The 22,209-nt window shown below is 43.9% G+C and overlaps 1 protein-coding gene and 1 pseudogene across 1 annotated transcript in view; one reads left to right on the forward strand and one right to left on the reverse strand.

Moving 5' to 3' along the window:
* Positions 1-12,936, reverse strand: part of GLDC (glycine decarboxylase) — an 85,604-nt gene extending 72,668 nt beyond the window's left edge. Inside the window, exons 1-2 of the mRNA XM_004457381.5 lie at positions 12,570-12,936; positions 11,923-12,001 (exon numbers count right to left, since the gene is read on the reverse strand). Of these exons, the coding sequence (XP_004457438.1) occupies positions 11,923-12,001; positions 12,570-12,824 (334 nt within the window). The 5' untranslated portion in view covers positions 12,825-12,936. The remainder of the gene's footprint in view (positions 1-11,922; positions 12,002-12,569) is intronic.
* A 4,841-nt stretch (positions 12,937-17,777) lies between these two features.
* Positions 17,778-18,377, forward strand: LOC101425788 (complex I assembly factor TMEM126B, mitochondrial pseudogene; annotated as a pseudogene).
* The last annotated feature ends 3,832 nt before the right edge of the window (positions 18,378-22,209 follow it).

Below are 22,209 nucleotides of genomic sequence, written 5' to 3' on the forward strand. Positions count from 1 at the left end.
GCCTTATGAAGTGCCTAATGAAGGGAAATCTTGCTTCCTCCGGTCAGTTTTAAAAATGTAAATGAAAGTACCACAAACCAATATCTGAGGAGTTATCCAAGTACATTCTTAGGAACATGCAAGAAATCCAGTCACTTCCCAATCAGTCTGAGGGAAAGAGTGATTCAGAAGCCCAGCGGGAGGGGAGGTTAATTAGCAGTGCCTGGCCGGCACTCAACTCAGAAAGACCTCTGAATTGGAGGTCTGCTCCACCTTAGGCCGTGAGGACAAAGCATCCAGCTTTCAGACGAGAGCAGTCTGTGAGGGGCTTTTTCTGTCATATCAAGAGTTTAACCTTCGGGAGCCACACAGTATTTTCAAGATGGAGAATAACGATTCTTTCCACATTACAGAAAGATAATGTTATTGCTGGTGTGACTATGTCACAGAAGGGAGCCCTGGAAACAAGGAGGTATGGGAAGAGGCCAGCCCGGTCATCCAGGAGGAGACAGACCAGGGTGAGCTTCCTCTGCTTGCCATTTGCAGGAGAGGCCCTGCTACGTGCAGGTCGTGCTAGCCAGTTACACCACATTTGCAGGCACAGGTGAGCTCCTGTACTGAGCCAGGCACATTTTTTCATAAGTTGTGTAAGATCCTACCAGTGAAAATAATCATCCCAGATAGTTGTGTACCATCTTCTGTACTAAACGTCCTTCTTATCAGCTGGCACAAGAGAGTCAGAGCTATACTGTTGGAAGTACTGAAAGTAGAGGCAGGGAAGCGGATGCAGCTCAACTGATAGAGCATCTGCCGACCATATGGAGGGTCCAGGGTTCCAACCCAGAGCCTCCTGGCCCGTGTGGTGAGCTGGCCCACGTGCAGCGCTGCCGTACCCAAGAAGTGCCATGGGGTGTCCCCCACGTAGACAGAGGTGCCCCACATGCAAGGAGTACGCCCCACAAGGAGAGCCGCCCTGCGTGAAAAGCACAACCCTCCCAGGATGGGTGCTGCACACATGGAGAGCTGACACAACAAGATGACACAACAAAAAAAGGAAACTCAGATTCCTGTGCCACCTGACGAGAATGCAAGTGGACACAGAAGAACACACAGCGAATGGACACAAGAGAGCAAACCATGGGGGGGGTGGGGAAGGGGAGAGAAATATATATTTTTAAAAAAGCATTACTTTAAAAAAGTTCAAAAAAAAGGAAGTCTCGGCAGAGAATTTCAGTAGCTTTTCCTAAAACGACTTTTTCTTTTTAATAGGAGGTACTGGGGAGTGAACATGAGACCTCATATATGCTAAGCTACACCCACACCCCACAATGTGTCCTTAATGTGAGTCGGTGAGATGTCAGACTAGCAGAGCAGATTATTCAGCCCAAAGGTCTGCCCTGGGTCTTGCTCGTTCAGTCTCACAGCCTAATATATTTAAGAAAAGAAGCACAGTCTTACTGTCACTGTTGTTCCACAACTAACTGGGCTTTAATTTAGCCATTCAGCGGTCATTTTTTTTTTTTACTTTTTTTGTACTGACATATATACAACTCAAAATGCCCATTTTAACCACTTTTCAATCAGTGATACTAATTACATTCACAATATTGTGCTGCCATCACCAACATATATCATCAAAACCTTTCATCACCTCACACAGAAACTCTGCACATACTGAGCAATAACTCACATACCCCTTACCCCCCGGTAACCTGGAATCTACAATCTGACTCTACGAATTTGCTTATTCTAGGTATTTCATATAAACTAGACCACACATTTGTCCTATTGTGTCTAGCTTATTTTACACAACATATTGTCTTCAAGGTTCATTCATGTCATGGCATGTATGAGAAGTTCATTCCTTTTCACAGCTGAATAATGTCCCACTGCATATATATACCACTTTTTATTTATTCTTTCATCTTTTGATGGACTCTTGGGTTTCTTTCACATTTTGGCTATTATAAATAATGTAAAAATATCTGTCCATGTCTCTGCTTTCAATTCCTTTGGGTATATACCAAGAAGTGGGATTGCTGGATCATATGGTAATTCTATGTTCAACTTTCTGAGGAACCACTCAACTGATTTTCCCAGTGGCTTCACCATTTTACATTCTCGCCAACAATGTATGTGTTCCAAAATTGCCACATCCTCTCTGACACTTGTAATTTTCTAATTTTTAATATCCACCGTAATTGAGTGTGAAATTTTATCTCACTGTGGTTTTGCATTTCCCTGATGACCAATGATGCTGAGCATCTTTCATGTGCTTATTGGCCATTTGTATACCTTCTTTGGAGAAATGTCAACTCAAATTCTTTGTATTATTTTTTTTTAAAGGAGGTACTGGGGATTGAACCCAGGACCTTGTACATGGGAAGCAGGCACTCAACCACTGGGCCACATTCATTCCCCATTTGCCCATTTTTAATTGTGGCATTTGACTCTTTGTTTTTGTTGAGTTGTAACAATTGTTAATTTATATATTCTAGCTAACTAAACCCTTATCAAATATATGGTTAACAGTTATTTTTTCCCATTCTGTAGGTTGTCTTTTCACTTTCTTGATAATGTCCTTTAACATACAAAAGGTTCTAATTTTGATAAAGTCTATTTTATCTATTTTTCTTTTGTTGTTTGAGCTTTTGGTGTCATCTAAGAAATCACTGTCAAATCTAAAATTATTAAGGTTTCTAAAATCATAAGAGTTTTATGGTTTTAGCTCTTATGTTTAGGTCTTTGACCCATTTTTTATATGGTGTGAGGTAGTGGTCCAACTTCATTCTTCTACATGTGGATATCCAGTTTTATCAGCACCGTTTGTTGAAGAGACCACTCTTTCCCCAATGGGTCAATGACTGGTTGTTGTTTTTTTTAAGGAGGTACCAGAAATTGAACCCAGGACCTCATACATGGGAAGCAGGTGCTCAACCACTGAGCTACATCTGCTCCTCAGTGTGAGTTTTTTCGTGTTTGTTTGTTTAGGGAGTACCAGGGATCAAACCCAGGACCCCGTACATGCAAAGCAGACGTTCAACCACTTAGCTACAACTGCTCCCCTGGCTGATTTTTAATTGGCTCCGTGCTTAGGAAAAATAACACAGCAGCAGTTCAAATAATTAAGAACAGCTAAGGAGAAATTGGTGGGAGCAGAAGGATTATTTAAACCTATGTTCCTTAGTCCCTCAAACTGCCAATAAGATTCCTCCAATGCTCCAGGAATTTCCTTCCTCCACTCACCTGTCTCCCAGCCAAGACAACATAATGGCACTAGAGAGGAATTTGGCTGTTTTGCCAAGGGCTACACTTACAGTCCCTCATTAGGCCAAACTATCTGAAAAATGTACATCAAGGACTCAGATTCAGGAAGAGGTCTAAAGAGGATAAGAGCCCTAAAGCTCAGTGCTAGAATATGGGAGTCCTGACCTAAAACCAACCTCCAGATCTCCAGCCTTACGGAACATAAGACACTATTCTTCCTCCTTCCTTCAACAAAAAATCCACTGCTCTTTCCCCATGTGAAAATGCCCGTTTTGATTCTGCGTATACACCTTTAGAAGTTCTTTCTTTTACATACAGCTTCATTTGCTACTCCTGTGACAGTGGCTAATTCCCATTGTTTTGAAAGGCAGGGTTAAGAATTTCATGTTGGATCTGTAATGGGTGAGGCCACCTCCTAAGGAAGGAGGAAGATGGGTGGACAGTGGTCTCCCCAGAGGCAAGGTGTAGGGTCACTGGGGAGGGGATGGGTACCACCCAGGTCCTGTCAATCATCTTGACAGGACCAGACTCAGTCCTGAAGCTAAACTGAAAGAGAGGACCAAAGGGGTAAATGTGAGCCTGTTTTTTACTTGACAGAAAAAGGATCACAGGAACTGAGATTGTACCGGCCAACTAGAAGTGGGCAGGAAGCCAAGTTGAGAGGACGCCCACATGGAGTTGATAAATTTTTCCAGCTCAGTGGAATGGAGCATAAGCACTGTGGGATCAACAAGCCTACCTTCTCAAGCTTGACATTTTTTTGTTATGATTTCTTTTAGTGATTAAAAGTTTTTCATTCCTTCCCCTTAAAATAAAAATCAGACTATGACAGTGACTCAACAAGAACTGCAGAAAGAGGAACCCAAGGAAAGCCACTGGGGGGCTGGGGGGACAATGGGTCCAGCACTGCCCCTCTGATCCAGGCTCTCCCTTCTGGGGCTCTCTCAGCTAGAAACTTCATTGTCTCAAGCTGACTATTTTTATGCTTCTGGGTCTTATCTCTAATTCATTATTTTGTTCTTTCTTGATGCTAATTGGCCTTTGAAAAATTTCAGGTGTTTCATTCCAGTGTATAAAAACCTCAGTGGCTGCTCTGGGGAATGTTAATATGTATCTGGAGATCCTGAACCTCAGCTAGAACCATGGAGGGGTTCTCTTTTCCTTTCACAAGAAAATCCATTCTCCTATACCTCCCAGCAGGGCAGTCATTCAAGAGGGTTAGGCAATAATCAAGCCCCAGTGGTAAGAGAGCCTCTACTAAAGCCCAGTTCCCTCTCGCTGTCCTTCCGCAGCCTCCTCCCACCCAGACCCTGGCTCTGCCCTGCCTCAGTGAGTTCAACAATAAGGAAGAGCAGACACCCACCACCCACCAGACCAGCCAGGAGCCCACTGGCACCTTCCACATCAGGGTCTCCAGACCATAGTAGCATTATTCTTCAGAGCAGTCATTGATATGAACAAAACACCTGAAATTATTATAAAGCCAATTAGCATAAATGAAGAAAACAGTTCATTATAGACATGATCCAGAGGCATAAAAATGGTCACGCTTTCAACAGAAATTTCTAATCCTACAACAGTTATACTCTAGTCCCCACAGGACCAGCCCAATTTCCCAAGCACCCATGGGCTCTGCCTCCACCCAGCCTGGGGATAATAGGCATATTCCCCTATTGGTTGTCATCATATTCTGGTTGTCACCATCTGCAGAGAGCAAAGAGTTAAAGGAATGAGCTGTTCCCTGTACCCAAAGCTAATGGACACTCCAGAACCATTAAGAGTAGTACCTCATCATGCTCCTGAAAGTGAGTGGTATGAAAAGCCTTTCCCATTCACTCATCTATTGCTCATGACCAAACCTCTAAGCTAGAAAACAGGACAGTCCTGTGACTTGATGAACAGAGAAATTAAGTTGTTTCTTACTCTGATAAAATCTAAGACCTCAGGCATCACCTACAATATATGGTAAAAACATATTGCCTAAACACACAGGTTAGTGAACTGTCTGGAATGTTTATTCAGTGGTTGCCATTTCTCATACCCATTAATCTTACTTTGGCCGAAACAGCAGAAGAAACAACCCAGTGTACTCTGGAACCCAGAGATTTAGAGTTACTGTCTTGAATTATGCCAAGATAGCAAAGGAGAGGGAGAAAAGAAGAGAGGAGGGAAAAGTTGACCGAAATACCCACTGAACATAGCTGGAGAGAAGAGGGATCAACAGATCTACTCGCTGAACATAGCTGAAATTGAATTTGTCAAAATCAGATCTCTCTCTCTCTCAAAAAAAAAAAAATGGCTCTCTCCCTTGTTCATCCTTGGGTAATGTAAAATGGTACAGCCACTGTAGAGAACAGCCTGGCATTTCCCGAAAAGTTAAATTATAGAATTACCATGACTTGGCAATTACAGTCCTAGGTAAATGCTCAAAACAACTGAAAGCAAGAATTCCAACAGATTCGTTTATACCAATGTTGATAGCAGCATTATGCACAAGCCAAAAGGTGGGAGCAACCCAAGTGCCCATCAATAGGTAAATGAATAAACAAAATGCAATATATAAATGCAATGGAATGTTATTCAACCAAAAAAAGGAATGAGCTTCTGATACATGCTACAACATGGATGGAACTTGAAAACATTACACTTAGTGAAAATAAGCCAAACACAAAAGGGAAAATATTGCAAAATTCCACTTACAAGAAATGGGCGTCCACCTACCCCATAGAAGGTCCACGGTTCAAACCCTGGGCCTCCTTGACCCGTGTGGAGCTGGCCCATGCGCAGTGCTGATGCACGCAAGGAGTGCCGCGCCATGCAGGGGTGTCCCCCACATAGGGGAGCCCCACGCGCAAGGAGTGCGTCCCGTAAGGAGAGCCGCCCAGCGCGAAAGAAAGTGCAGCCTGCCCAGGAATGGTGCGCACACAGAGAGTTGATGGAACAAAAAGAAACACAGATTCCCATACCACTGACAACAACAGAAGCAGACAAAAAGAACACACAGCAAATGGACATAGAGAACACACAACTGGGGTGGAGGGGGAGGGGAGAGTAATAAATAAAATAAATCTTTAAAAAAAAAAAAAGAAATATCTAGAATAAGCAAATTCATAAAGACAGAAAGTAGATTAGAGGTTACCAGGGGCTGGGGGAAGGGAGAATGGGTAGTTATTACTTAAGGAGTTCTGTTTGGGGTGAGGAAAAAGGTTTGGTCATGGGCAGTGGTGATGATAGTACAATATTGTAAATGTAATTAATGCCACTTAACGGTACACTTAAAAATGGTCAAAATGCCAAATTTTGGGAGATGTACATGTTACTACAACTTTTTAAAAATCAGGTCTCTAAAGGCAAGTTGTGGGGCATGATCAGTCTAAATAAAACTCCAAACCTTAAGCAGGCAATGTCCAGGATACACTTCATGGTAGCTTTATCTTTCCTTTCACCCTCGAAAAGAACTTCCTGGCTAGAGAAAACAGTATGGGGTCCTTAACTCCGGAGTGGCAGGCTTTTTTCCCCTACCTAGTAAGAAAAGCATTCTAAAAAGTAATTGTGCCATCCAAATCATGGGCGGCAAGGCCCAAGGAAGCTGCGTGGACAGAGGAGAGAGCAAAGAGGAGACCAGCTCTACTACCTAGAGCAAAGCTCCCAGGCACAGTCCTCACACTTTTCCTCCCAAACTGACAAAATAGTTTCCTCCTGTGAACAGTCTGATGATGCTCGTGAAGGACAGTGAAACTAATCAGGGGGAAGATGAGAAACGGAACGTCCATTAATAAACTCGGAGACAAGTCTCCATTCCCTGGGTGCTTGCCTATAGCTCAAGCACAGCCAGACGCTCTGCACAAGTTTGATTCCCCATCCAGGAAAGTACTCAAGCAACCTTTAGGAACCTCAGCAGTAAGTTCTTTTCTTGCAGCATAAACACCTCCTTCTGTCCTTGTTTACTCCTCTCCCTCAAAGCATTGCATAATGCCCTGGTTGTACTGTACTCAGAACAGAGTCCAGTGGCCTCTTGGCACCTCTACCTAAAGAATCCACAGGTAATGACTCATACCGCTTCTGCTTCTCAGAAGGCAGAAGGAATGCTTCTCCCTTACATAAATCCACCTAAGGGCCTTTCCACTTTCCTTTGTCACTTGTACCTAAAATATCGAGGAGAACTCTGTACCCATCACTATACCAAATAAATACCTTATAACAGGAATAAGCCAATTTAACTGTTAAACACTCGGTGCATTTTTAGGGCTATGCTTTAATTTCCCACATAAGTGATTTTGCACAAGACCTGGGAAAATGTCATCAGAATGGACAGGTAGTTTGTATGAGTCAATATACCTGCCCCACTTAAACACATAACCCCCTCCCCACACACACACATTGTTCCCTTAAATAATTACTTAAAACACAACTCTTGACTTTATTTTTTTGCCTCAATTATATGGAGAAATGTACTTTGCTCTTGCTTCCTTTTTTTTTTCCATTTGTTTGTTTTTAGGAGGTACCAGGGATCGAACCCAGGACCTCATGCATAGGAAACAAGTGCTCAACCACTTAAACTACATTCATTCTGCTGTTTGACAATCTAAAAACTATGCCTAAGATGCATCTAAGGTTCTATCAATGCATATATTATGCTGATATTTATATTTTTAAAGAAGAAAAAAATAATTATTTACTTGTATATTAATAAAACATCTCTGGAATGATTCACAAGGATATGTCTTTGCTGCTGCTGCTGTTGTTGTCATTATTAAAGGATATGCCTTAAAAGTCTGAGAATCTCACCAACTAAATGATAATTTCTTTGTGGGCAGGGCCATATATATGCATATATATATAGCAGGTGCTTAGAAAATATAGGTAAATCGATATTTTGCTAAAATTCATCTGAACTCCCACATACAGCTAGCTCAATATTCCTAGTAACTCACCAATCACAGAATCTCATGATGACAAATCAATGTACAAATTGTTCTCACACTCAACTGCATCTTATCTTCAATAGACATCTCTCAATAAATGCCAAATGGAAGCAGATCACAGAAGCTATAGAAGTAGATTTGATGATAGTAGCTTACAATCCTAGAGCAATAAATGGAATAGGAAATACCAACTCAAAAAACAAAATCTGAGCAGTCTAGGGCATTTACAGGATGGACATGTGGTACTGCACCACTTAATAATCTTCAAAGGGGATGCAGATTTGACTCAACTGATATAGCATCTGCCTACCATATGGGAGGTCCAGGGTTCGAACCCAGGACCTCCTGACACATGCGGTGAGCTGGCCCATGCGCCGTGCCACACAGGGGTGTCCCCCCGCATAGGGGAGCCCCATGTGCAAGGAGTGCGCCCCTCAAGGAGAACGGCCCCACGCAAAAAAAGTGCAGCCTGCCCAGGAGTGGCGCCACACACACAGAGAGCTGACACAACAAGATGACGCAACAAAGAGACACAGATTCCTGGTGCTGCTAACAAGAATGCAAGCAGACACAGAAGAACACACAACGAATGGACACAGAGAGCAGACAATGGGGGGGGATGGGGAGAGAAATAAATAAAAAATAAGTCTTTAGTAATAATAATAATCTTCAAAGTACCACTATATTTACAATATGGTATAATTGTTTTCACTGAATATCTTCTAGAAATTGTAAGACATTCACTATCAGTTAAGGTAGGAGGCATGTAAATATTAGATGAATGTGATGGTTTAAAAATACATCTTCAAGTTCTTTTACACTCCTTCCTTCAAAAAGGGGAACCGAATTCGTCCTGTGAACGCAGAACTCACTCTAAGGAAAATAACATGGTAAAAGTGATGCTTTGAGGCTTCTCCAGGCTAGACCGAAAAAAGGATCACTTCTGCCTGGCTTTCTCTCTTGACACCCTGGCTCTGGGGGAATCCTGTTGCCATGTTGGGATGAAAATGAAGCATCCCTGGAAAAGCCCAGGTAAGGAGAAATTAGGACCTCCCACTAAGAGCCAGCACCAACTCGCCAGCCATTTGATGGAGCCACCATGGAAGTGCAGCCTCCAGCCAGATCAAGCATCTACCGATGTGTGGCTGCAGCCTCATTAGACTCTGAACCAGAATCACCTAGCTAAGCTGCTCCTGAATTCTGAACCCACAGAAATGGTGAGAATAATAAACAATAATCCATACAAGCTAGGAATTGAAGGAGCCAGGAACGGCCAAGGGGGAGCATTGCCACAGACTGAGACACCCTAGAAATCATCCCAGGCAAGACACCTGATGGCCACGGCCTGCAGTCACTGGGGCACAATTACCCCATTCCAGGTGCCCTAGAGGTCATTTCAGGAGAGCGCCCAACCTGACTTGAGTGACAAAGTCACCACCTGCAGCTGCATTACCTAACACGCTCTCCCTCTCTGCTCACGTCCCTCTATTAACCATTTATTAAAGAATGTTCTAGATGAGTGTGGCTGAGAATATTAAGTTCTCACAAGACCTCAAAAATCTCATTCTGACAGTTTAGCTGCTCAGTTCTGGACAAGTAATTTGAACATTATGAGGGGTTAATTTCTCCTTTCTCCTTCTACCCATGCTCATGACAAGCAATGCACAACTTTGCGCAAAATTTAATCCCTGCAGCTTCTGTGAGGTTCTGGACTCATTCAGTCTGGTCAGTTCGAGATGACTTTACTGTAAATACTACACAGCTGGGTGTACCATAGCTAAAAGTAGATTGGCTTGCTGCTTGCTAGTATTTTATTAATTACAAAATGAATACATACTTATTGTAGAAAATCTAGAAAATGCAGACTAACAAAAAGAAAGCTAAAATCACCTATTCTGGAACCACTGACATAAATCTTCCTAGTCTTTTTTCTTTGCATGTGTACTGGGAGTTCACATGAACAAGATGAAACAAATAGGACTTTTAACTTAGCTTGTTTCTCTGAAAAATGACTTACTGAGAAGCCAATCTATAATCAAGATGTTTGCTCAGGGTACTTCCTGAAGGGCCAAGGGGGAGGGGAGCAGCCTATGTGACTGAAGAGCCACCTGTACTGCCCTGAACAGGCTGGGCTCAGCTGGGCCACTGTCCGGTACAAGCTGATCCTTCTGCCTGCAGCAGCTTCTCCCTCCCCAACCATCCAGCAGAACAACACCTATTCATCCCTTAAGAATCAGTCCAAGCATTGTCTCTGTGACCCCCTTCCTGGCCCTTGCAGTGGCCACATTTCCACCAGGGCAAACAGCCAGGTGGCAGCGTGATTCTAGTGTGATAAGATTTGTGCACATCTGTAAACTGGATACACAAGAAGGGTCAAGACTGGAGTTTTCTACTTTTTGTATACCCACACCCTTGCCGAGGACCCTGGTACCTCTGCAAGGGTGTGGGTTTGAATTCTGGCTGTACCGCTTGCCACCTGTGACCTTGGGCAGGTTACTTATCCTTCCAGTGCCCCTAGGTTTCTATATCTTTAAAACGGAGATAGTAATGGTTCTTACCCCCAAGGGTTGTGATAAAGATTAAATTAACATATGAAAAGCACTTTAAAAAATACCTCAGAAGTTGAGGGCCTGCTTTACACAGATGAGGCCCCAGGTTCAATGCCAGAGAGCTAGTAAAAAAAAAAAAAAAAGTACCTGTCCCTTAGTAAGCACTTTGTAAATGTTTGCTATCATTATTATCATGTTCATCAGTTATCATTATGCGTAAGAACTAATCCAGCAATAAGGACATTGAAGACTCATATAACTAGCTCTTATCACAGTTTTCTCTCTTGTAAACAAACATATGGTTTAGAATTTCCCTCACTACAACACAAGCATTTAGCTGAAACCAAGTTTGGATGAAGCTGTTCCACTATTAAATGGAAATGCTGCCACAGGGGTTTTTCTGCACCAATATATTCTCTTCCCGTGAACATTCATTAGCCATGACATGTGCACATCTCAGAATGAAAGATGCCTTTCTGAGGCATCCCCACCCACAGAGTGCACTCTTCCAAGAAGCAAGCTTTGTTACAGAGCTGGTCTACTTCAAAGCAAGGCAGGACTCCTGACTGAGCAATATTTTCTCTGAGTCACCTTAGACTAACAGATGGAGCAAGCTCAGATCATAAAGAAGTTTACCAATTGCAATGTATCAGGATTCTGCTTTCTTAAAATTGAAATAAATAAATCTTAAAAAAAAAAAAAGTTAAAAAAACAAAAAAGCTTGGGCCAGGAGGCCAATTACCTGCATTTCATCCCATTTTTGTCACTTCCCCAGCTGCAATTCCTTTTCCCTTTCTGAACCTAAATCATGATCTGTAAGAGGTGATAACACCCCCAGCCCACCTCCCCACCAAAGGGTGGGAAAACCCCGGGCCTGACGGGTGCTGGGAAGTGGGGAGCCCTACACATGTGCACACTGCCTTCCCCGGTCGTTTGCGGGCGACCCACGGAGCCCTGGAATAAAGACCGAGAAAGGCGCAGCTTCAGCTCCCTCCTCGGCGCGGATCTAACAGCTCCAAGAAACAAACAGCCCACCTTCTCCAGCCCGCTGAGATACTCCCCTGTTTTACACTCATCAACATATTCACAGTCCTGAGCGATTCTAACCCAGAATCGCACCTTCCGAAACCGCAAAAGGCAAATAGACCAGTGTAACCCAAGGCTCAGGGAGCGCTCTGAGAAGACGCCTTCCCGCCACTTACAAATAGGGTCTTCCATTTTCAGGGGCCTTTTCAAACGGATGCTGGCGGGGACGGTCTTGTCGATCAGTTCTTCAATGCTCTAAAATTAAAACGGAAGTCACTGAACACTAAAAGGCGGAGGAAAGTGCCTCAGTTCCAAGTGTGACCTCGGTGCTTTGCGTCTACAGGGGCTTGTGGGAACCTCATTTAAACTGCCTAATTAAGTGGTGGTGGTGGTTGGGTTTTTTTAAGAGAAAAGAAAAACCTTTAGCAAACCACAGATTACTTTGAGGAAAGAAAATAATGAAGCGGGATGGTGATTCGGCCACTCTTGATTGGAATTGAGTCCACAACCGGAGATAACCGAATAAATTCAATCTAACCAATAGGTCTACCTCCTCCTTTTGCAGTTAGGGCTCTTCTGCAGGGCGACTTGAGTTAGGGGCGGTTTAGAGGAATAAGAGCTGGTGGAGGAGAAAGTAAGCGGGTGGGAGAACGCTGGGGCCGGGGTGCCGAGCGCGCGGACTCGCCTCCACCGCAGGGCCCAGGACCCCGGCGCGCGAGTCCCGCGCAGAGAGCAGATGTCTGGGCTGACGCCCGGAGACGGCCCCTGGAGAACCCGGGCGGGGATGGGAGGGAATGCCCGAGAGTAGAGTGGGAATGCTCACCTCCAGTCCCAGGGCCTGCAGCATCTCTCTCTGGTCTTTGTCGCCTGGGCCGATGTGCCTCCGAGCGAAGTCGTCGTGCCTGGGCAGGAGCCGCTCGAGGAGGCGCGAGGCCCCAGGCGCGCCGCTCTCCCGGCCGCCACTGCTATTGTCCCGGCCCTGCGGCGCCCAGCGCGGCCCCGCGCCCCCCGCCAGGCGGCGGCCGCCCCCGACCCCTCGGCCTAGGCGCAGCCCCCAGGCCCGGGCGCACGTCTGCATGGCGCACCGTCTCCTGCCCGAGCCCGCGAGGGCCCGGCGCGCTCTCGGCCGCTCTTCTGGCCGCGGAGTCCCGGGGGTCCTCTGGGTGGGGGTGAGTCCGACCTAGAAGCCCCTTCCCCTGCACGACCGGCCGGAGAGATGGATCGATGCTCCGGGGTAATGAATGGGCGCCGCGCTGAGTCTGGACTGGCGAAAAGTTCCAGCTCCGCACGAGGCACCTGCTCCGCACACTTTAAGCGTTGCCCTGCGGGCGGGCGGTGGCGTGGGGCCAGGAGGCGCTCGGCCAATGAGAGCAGGCGGCGAGGCGGGGGCGGGACAGCCGCCGCCCCGCCCCCTCTCCTTACCGGCCTCTCCGCCGGTTGGCAGATTCCTGCCTTCCCGGCCCGAGCCTGCCATCCCAGGCACGCCTACTCCTTCGCTGGCTGCTGCACGCGGCCCGGCCACCCCTTTAGCCCCAGGGCAGGGTCTGGGGCGCGCACTGCGCGGGATGGGGGTGGACAGCCCCGAAGCTGCCCGCAAAGTGCCTGGAGGTCTCAAATGAGATGGAAGATAACTGACAGGGAGGCCCGGCTCAAAAGATGGTTATTCTCTTTTCCTTTTATTAATTTCAGGGTATCTTTCTTTGTCATATCTCACGGAAACCAATGTGGGTGGACCGGGATTCTTCTATAGTTGTGGAGTTGTGAGCAAATTACTCAGCCTTTCTGAGCTTCGGTTTTTCATCTCACTGGGCTGGATGCCATTTAAAAGATATTACACCTGGAACTTGCTTAGCACAGTCCCTGGTACAATGTAGGCTTGAACACTTTCCACCGTACCACACATGCATTTATACATAAACATATACACATGTGTGGATTAAATGCAAACATATTAAGATAAACATTTTGCCCTATCACCTTCCTTGGAAAAATAACTATTTAGACCTGGATTTTTTGTCGATCTAAGAACTCTAACTTATAAGATTTTTAACAAGAGAATGAACTTTCAAAATTCCAATTCTCATTCTAATGTGGAGAAGAGAAAAGGATGGAAGTCATTGGAACTTTACTTGTACTTAAACTGGAGAAAAATAGAACCTGTCCCCTTTTTCCTCCTTTAAGCTTCCTCCTTCAATCATCCTCAGCACACTCTGGGTTCTGTACTTGATAGGCACAGAGACTAGCGAGACAGGCAAAGAAGTAGAAATGGAAAACAGGGCAGGAAACTATAAAACTAAAAATAAGTCAAATGTATGTGTGTATGGGGGCGGGAGTGTGTGAACTAGGTGGGCTGGATTGAATGTCTCTGAAGTGTTTCATCCATTTGGAATTGAAATTACAGCCTTCATAAAAGTTGGGAAGGACCTTCAGTATCAGATGGGTAGAGGGGGAGGGGGAGGGAGAGCAATCTGCATTTACCTTCTGTCCTGTCTCAGCCTTTACAGTTATCACAGGGATGGAAGACAAGGAACTATAATTCTAATTCCTTTGTCTCTAGGGTTCTGGATATATTTTGCTTTCTGCATGAAAGATACACTTGTGTGAGAATTGGACTGTGGTATAAAGGCAGAAACCAATTTCTGATTTCTCTGACAGCAGGAGACAGATGGACAAGCTGCAGTAGACATATTGTGCAGCTTTATCAGGCAAAGAAACAAATCAAAGCTCCAGATGAGGCACACAACTCGAAAGAGCTAATCAGTGATATAACACATTATGAAGAAACTTCTGGGAAGATGGTGGACTAGAAAGACATGGACTCTCTTCTATCCCAGAAAAATAGCTAGAGGACAGGCAAAAAATGGCCTTGAAAGAATCTTTTACGGTTTAGGACACCAGGGGAAAGCTGGACACCTCCCAGAAGAGAGAGGGGCAAGGGAAAAGAATCACGAGGGCAAAACTGTGAGTTAAAAGCAGCAGCTGCTACTTCCTGGCACCGTCCCTCACACTAAAGATACTTTTGAATTCTCAGGCCTTGGGCATGGTGGCAACAGACAAATGGGACCCCAGGGATCCACCTCCCACGGAAAGGGGAGACAGAGGGACACAGCCTAAGGCTGACTCAGCTTTTGGCACACAAATTTGGTTTCCTGTGTCCCACTAGACCTTCCAGGTGGGCTGGGGGGTGGGGTGGGGGTGGAGTACACCACTGTTTGCCTTGGGAGCCAGCACAGGACTGAAGAGATCAGGGTCTAAAGAGATCTGACTTTTCAACCTCCCTCCCTACTAACCAGGACTGATTGTTGAGGAGGCAGAGGGGAGTGGAATTATCTCCTACCCAGGAAAAGGGAGGGGGCTGTCACCAAAGGTTGGAGAACTGTCTCAGAAAGTTTGAATTACAAGGCTTTTAGCTCCAGATAGGAACCTTTATCACATGGATCAAGTCCCTATTGCAACAAACACACTCCAACCAGGCATTGAACTTAGAGGGCTGCCAAAGACTGCCATCTACTGGCAGACCAAGAAAATGCATGTGAGGAAATTAAAAGTAGGTAAGAGAGGTTTTTTCCATTTTTTGCAGCCTCCCTCCCCAAGGCCCTAGGAAGCAGGTCTACAACCTATTACTGGGTCCAGACACCAGTTTACAGCAACTAACAGGGACAATCCTAAAGACCCAGGTTGAACCAAGAATCAGAGAAGAACAGTAACACACAGCCTCCCACAAATAAATCCCTACAAAAGAGAGAGTAAACTTACCATCTTAATCAGATGCCTAGACATCAGCAAACAATTATGAGCCATAATAAGAAAAATGGAAGGCATGGTCAAAGAAAAGGAATATATTAAAGCCCCAGAACAGACACAAGATTTGAGACAATAATTAATGAGATACACACAAATTTCCAAAATCAAATTAATGAATTGAAAGACAATATGGCTAAAAGATAAATGACATCAAGAAGACATTGAGTGAGAACAGTGAATAATTTGAAAACATGAATAGAAAAGTACTAAAACTCATGGGAATGAAAGACACGATAGGTTAGATTAAAAAAAAAAACACATTAGGGGCATACAACAGCAGACTCAAAATGATAGAAGAAAGAGTAAATGATACCAAAGACAGAACAGCTGAAATTGAAGAGAGAAGAGACAGAGAAAGAATGGAAAAAATTGAGCATGCACTCAGAGACTTGAATGACAAAATGAAATGCAATAACATACCCTTCATGAGAGTTCCAGAAGGAGAAGAGAAGGGAAAAGGAAGAGAAAGAGTATTTTAGGAAATCATAGCTGAAAATTTCCCAATTTTCACAAAAGAAGTCAACTTATGTGTCTAAGAAGTACAGCATATCCCAATCAAAATAAATCCAAATAGCCCAACTCTAAGACACATACTACATAAATGTCAAGCATCAAAGATAGAGAAAATTCTGAGATCAGCAAAAGAGAAGCAAACCGACACATATAAGTGATGTTCAGTAAGACTTAGAGGAGATGCCTCATCAGAAACCATAGAGGTGGGAAGACAGTGGTATGATAGAATTAGGATACTGATAGAGAAAAACTGCCAGCAAAGAATTCTTTATCAAGCAAAACTGTCCTTCAAATATGAAGGCGAGTTTAAAATATTAACAAACAAACAGAAATTAGGAGAGTTAGTAAAAAAGAATCTGTCTTTGCAGAAAATATTAAAGGAAACCTTAGAGCCTGAAAGAAAAAGACAGGAGAGAGAGGCTTGGAAAATAATATAGAAGAAAGAATAATAGAAAAGATAACCAAAGCGTGAAAAAACAGACAAAAATAAGATATGACATGTGAAAACCAAAGAATAAAATGGTGAATGTAAATAATGCATTTACAGTAATATCATTGACTATGAATGGATTAAACTTCCCAATAAAAAGACACAGGCTGACAGAACGGCTAAAAAATATATATTTTTTTATCTATTGCCTACAGACCCAGGATATAAGTCAGCAGAAAGTAAAACATTGGAAAAAGATACTCCACACAAATAGAAATGAAAAAAGAGCAAGGGGAGCTATACTAATATCAGACAAAACAGACTTTAAATGCAAAAAAATTATAAGAGATACAAAAGGTCATTATATATTAATAAAAGGGACAATCCACCAGGAAGATATAACAGTCATAAATATCTATGTACCTAACCAGAATGCCCCAAAATACATGAGGGAAACTCTGGCAAAACTGAAGGGAGAAATAGACATCGCTACAATAATTTTTGGAAACTTCAATACACCATTCACATCATTAGATAGAACAATTAGATAGAAGATCAACAAGGAAACAGAGAACTTGAACAATATGACAAACAAGTTAGACCTAACAGACATATATAGAACATTATACCTGAACTCAGTAGGTTATACATTCTTCTCAAGTGCCCATGGATTTTTCTCTAAGATAGACCACATGTTAAGGCACAATGCAGCTCTCAATAAATACAAAAAGATTGAAATTATACAAAGCACCTTCTCAGACCATAATGGAATGAAACTGGAAATCAATAATAGAGAGGAAAGAGGCAAATTTGCAAATGTGAGGAGGCTAAACAACACACTCCTAAATAATCAGTGGGTCAAAGAAGAAATTGCAAGTGAAATTAGAAAATACACTGACAAATGAAAACAAAAAAACAACTTATCAAAATTTATGGGAGGGAGAGAAGATGTGGCTCAAGCTGTTGGGTGGTCACCTCCCACATGAGAGGCCCCAGGTTCAGTTCCCAGTGCCTCCTAAAGAAGACAAGCAGACTTAACAAGGTGACACAATGAGCTGACACATCGAGCAGATGTAACAAACAGACACAACAAGCAGGGAACTGATGTGGCTCAAAAGGTTCTGTTGGGGACTGGGTGGGGGCAGCCTGGGCTGCAGGCGACTTCCCGTGCTGGGGGCGCTGCTTCCCCGCCCACCTGGGCTCACGTGAGCAGCCAAGATGGCAGCACCCAGGCAGGATCCTGGAGCTGACCCGAGGGATGCGGGTGTGGTGCAGGATATCAAGATGACAACATATATGCATGGTCAGCACAGTCCTTCTCTTAAAGATGCAAAACGCAGAAGACCAACAGCCAATGAAATGATAGGAAAAAAAATTGAACATCTTAGTAAAGAAAAGACCTTAAATATATATGGGTCAATGTTCCTTGGAACAACAGCTGGTTTCTCTGGAATACTGGCAAACTTTGTTTTCAAACACTGCTTCAAGGTTAACTATGATGCTTTGAAGATGTATACATCATTGACTACACTTCCATTTTTGTCTACTCTAGTTAGTTATAAGCTCTTCATAGGATGCTTTGTGTTCAGGTAAGATAAGCCAAGAGAACTGTGTTCTGAGAAGTTCACTGATTAGCCTAGTAGGTGGGGTTTTGCATACCAGTGCTTTGGCTTTTTCTAAAAGTGGACGTTAGCCGTCAAGTATCGTACTGTTCCATTGCCACCAAAAGGGACAGTTTTACTCTCTTGGCTGTTGCTTTGTCAGACAGAGTTCAAAGCAGTGATGATTCCTCTAGTCTTTCAGATGCTCGCTGGAATACTTAATGGTCTGCATTGTTATGCAGTATTTGAAAGTACACTTGAGAAAACTGAACATGAAGATTAACCAAAGAATGAATGGATACTAAAGCAGGCAAATGGATTTTTCATGGTGAGGAGGCGGATATTACTGAAAGAGTTACAAGTAACTGGAGAGACAACTTGTTTTTGTCCCTCTGCCTGGCATATAGCAGGTACACAATAAATATTTGGTAATTCAATAAATAAATGTTAATTTCAAAGAAAAAAAAAAGGTTCTCTTGGGCACCTACCCCCGACATGGGAGGTCCCAAGTTCAGTTCCATGTGCCTCATAACAGAGGAGCAGACACAGTGAACAGACAAAATGAGCAGACACAGTGAGCAGAGACAAAGAGAGAGACAACGAGCAGACAAAGGGATCAGACAATAAGCAGACAGATGAGGGAGTCATCTTAGGGGGTGGGAGGAAATACAGGGAAGGCAGTTTTGAGAGGGAAATTTATAGCCCTAAATGCCTACATTAAAAAAGAAGAGGGAAGCAGACTTGGCCCAGTGGTTAGGGCATCCGTCTACCACATGGAAGGTCCACAGTTGAAACCCCGGGCCTCCTTGACCCGTGTGGAGCAGGCCCATGTGCAGTGCTGATGTGCACAAGGAGTGCCCTGCCACGCAGGGGTGTCCCCCACATAGGGGAGCCCCACACGCAAGGAGTGTGCCCCGTATGGAGAGCTGCCTAGTGCGAAAGAAAGTGCAGCCTGCCCAAGAATGGCGCTGCACACACGGAGAGCTAAGATAACAAGATGACGCAACAAAAAGGAACAAAGATTCCCAGTGCCGCTGATAAGCACAGAAGCGGTCACAGAAGAACATACAGTAGGGAAGTGGACTTGGCCCAGTGGTTAAGGAGTCCGTCTACCACATGGGAGGTCTGCGGTTCAAACCCTGGGCCTCCTTGACCCGTGTGGAGCTGGCCCATGCACAGTGCTGATGTGTGCAAGGAGTGCCCTGCCACGCAGGGGTGTCCCCTTTATAGGAGAGCCCCACGCGCAAGGAGTGCGCCCCATAAGGAAAGCCACCCAGCGTGAAAGAAAGTTCAGTTCAGACTGCTCAGGAATCGTGCCACACACACAGAGCTTACACAACAAGATGACGCAACAAAAAGAAACAAGATTCCCATGCCGCTTACAACAACAGAAGTGGGCAAAGAACACGCAGCAAATAGACACAAAGAACAGACAACTGGGGGGGGGGGAAGGGAGAGAAATAAAATAAATACAAATTTTAAAAAAAGAACATACAGTGAATGGACACAGAGAGCAGACAAGTGGGCGAAGGGGAGAGAAATAAATCTTTTTAAAAAAGAAGAAAGAACTAAATCAAAGATCTAATTGAACAACTGGAGAAACAAGAAAGATAACAGTAAATAAATCCCAAAGCAAGCAGAAGGACAGAAATCATAGAGCAGAAATAAATGAAATAGGGAACAAAAAAACAATAGAGAAAATCAGCAAAACCAAAAGCTTATTTTTTAAGATCAATAGATTGGCAAACCTTTAGTTAGATCACCAAAGAAAAAAAGAAAGATACAAATATATAAAATCAGAAATGAAAAGGGGAAAGTTATGACTGACCCCACAGAAATAAAAAGGATCATGGGCTCTTGAGTTTGTGGCCCCGCCCCCATAGCCCAGGTTTCTGTTTCCGCTTCCCTTCTGGGGCTGCACCAGCTGTCCAGGTCCAAAATGGTGGCGCTAGTGGATTTTGGGTTTCTGGTCCTGGCTCGCTCTTGGACCCAGGTGGGGTGGCCTATGTCGAGTGGCGCCCACGGCGAGGAGGGCTCAGTATGTGGAAGGCCCTCACCTACTTTGTCAGCTCCCAGGGGTGGGAGTGAGCAGGCTGAACGTCTTTCTGAAGGGGCAACACGGAGCACTCGAGACCCGATATCATCACCTACCCCCAGCTCCGCATCAGGTCCAAGCCCTTTCCCTGGGGAGGTGATAACCATACTCTATTCCATAACCCTCATGTGACTCCTCTTCCGATTGGCTATGAAGACGAGTAAAGAGAATTTGTACCACTATGGAGGCACTGGGACCACAGCACTGGGTTGGACCACTCTGCACATGGACCAGAAAAGTGTATGGGACCTTTTACTCACCTTCATCAATTGATGACTAAATGATGATGCTCTTCCATCCCTTTGCATGTGGCAGCAGATGGCTTAAATAAATAACTTATCTTTGGTCAAAAAAAAAAAGATCATAGGAGGGCATAATAAGAAATTGTATGCCAACAAACTAGACACCCTAGATGTAATGGACTAATTCCTAGAAATGCACAAGTAACCTACACTGATGCTATGGGGAGTACAAAAACTTAACAAACCAATCACATTGAATTCATCATTTAAAAAAATCTCCCAACAAAGAAAAGTCCAGGACCAGATGAATTCACAGGTGAATTCTATCAAGCATTTCGAGAAGAATTAACACCAATCCTGTTTAATTTGTTCCAAAAAACTGAAGAGGAGGGAAAATTACCCAATACATTTTATGAAGCCAACATCATCCTAATACCAAAGCCAGATAAAGACACTAAAAGAAAATAAATTACAGACCAATCCCTCTAATGAGCATAAATGCAAAAATTCTCAACAAAATACTTGCAATCAAATTGAACAGCATATCAAAAGAATTATACATTATAACCAACTGAGATTTATTCCTGGTATGCAAGAATGGTTCAATATAAGAAAATCAATCAACATAATACACATTAACAAATTGAAGGAGAAAAAGCTACATGATCTACTCAAAACAGAAAAGGCATTTGGACAAAATCCAGCACCCTTTTCTTTTTTTTTAACAAATCAATTTTATTGGTACATATTAATAAAGCAAACATTCACCCAAATTGTACAATCAATGATATTTGGTATAATCACATAGTTGTGTATTTATCACTTCAATCATTATTAGAGCATTTTCATTATTTCAAAAATAATAATAAAAAAGAGACAAAAGGAAAAATTCTTCACCTCTCAATCTCCCTGTGATTCCCCTGACTTTCTTGATAAAAACACCACACCAGGGAACTGAGAATGCCTACAACTGCAAGCAGAAGAATTGCATCCATCATCCATGTGGAATCTAAGACCCCTCTTGATCTAGAGGTGGAAAGGACATCACAGTCCCAAGATCCACAGAATGGAGGAATAAAATATGGACTAGAGTGCACTTACTGATATTCTACTATAAAACTATTGTGACTAGTAATAGAAGAAATTTTAGCATCGAGTTAGAGAAAGTGGCCACAGTAGTTGCTGAAGGCAGGGAGAGGGTAGAAGAGATGTGATGTGGGGGCAGTTTTGGGATTTTGAGTTGTCCTTAATGATATTACAGGGTTAGATGCTGGACTTTATATATCCTGCCATAACTCATTGAATGTACTGAGGGACAGTGCGAACTACAGGGTAAACTATTGTCTGTGTAGCACAGCAGTGCCCCAAAATGTGTTCACCAAGTGAGATGAGTGTGCCACAATTATGAGGGAGGTTGTTGGTATGGGAGGAGTGGAGTGGGGGGAGTGGGGGGTATATGGGAACCTCATATATTTTTTAAGATTTATTTTTCTATTTATTTCTCTCCCCTTCCCCCCCACCCCCACCCCAGTTGTCTGTTCTCTGTGTCCATTCGCTGTGTGTTCTTCTGTGTCCACTTGTATTTTTGTCAGCAGGCTGGGAATCTGTGTCTCTTTTTGTTGGGTGAACTTGCTGCATCAGCTCTGTGTGTGTGCAGCACCACTCCTGGGCAGGCTGGACTTTCTTTCATGCTGGGCAGCTCTTATTACGGGATACACTCCTTGCACATGGGGCTCCCCTACGTGGGGGACACCCCTGCATGGTGTGGCACTCCTTGC

This window comes from Dasypus novemcinctus, chromosome 8 (assembly GCF_030445035.2).
Source record: "Dasypus novemcinctus isolate mDasNov1 chromosome 8, mDasNov1.1.hap2, whole genome shotgun sequence".
In the NCBI taxonomy this organism is placed as follows: Eukaryota; Metazoa; Chordata; class Mammalia; order Cingulata; family Dasypodidae; genus Dasypus; species Dasypus novemcinctus.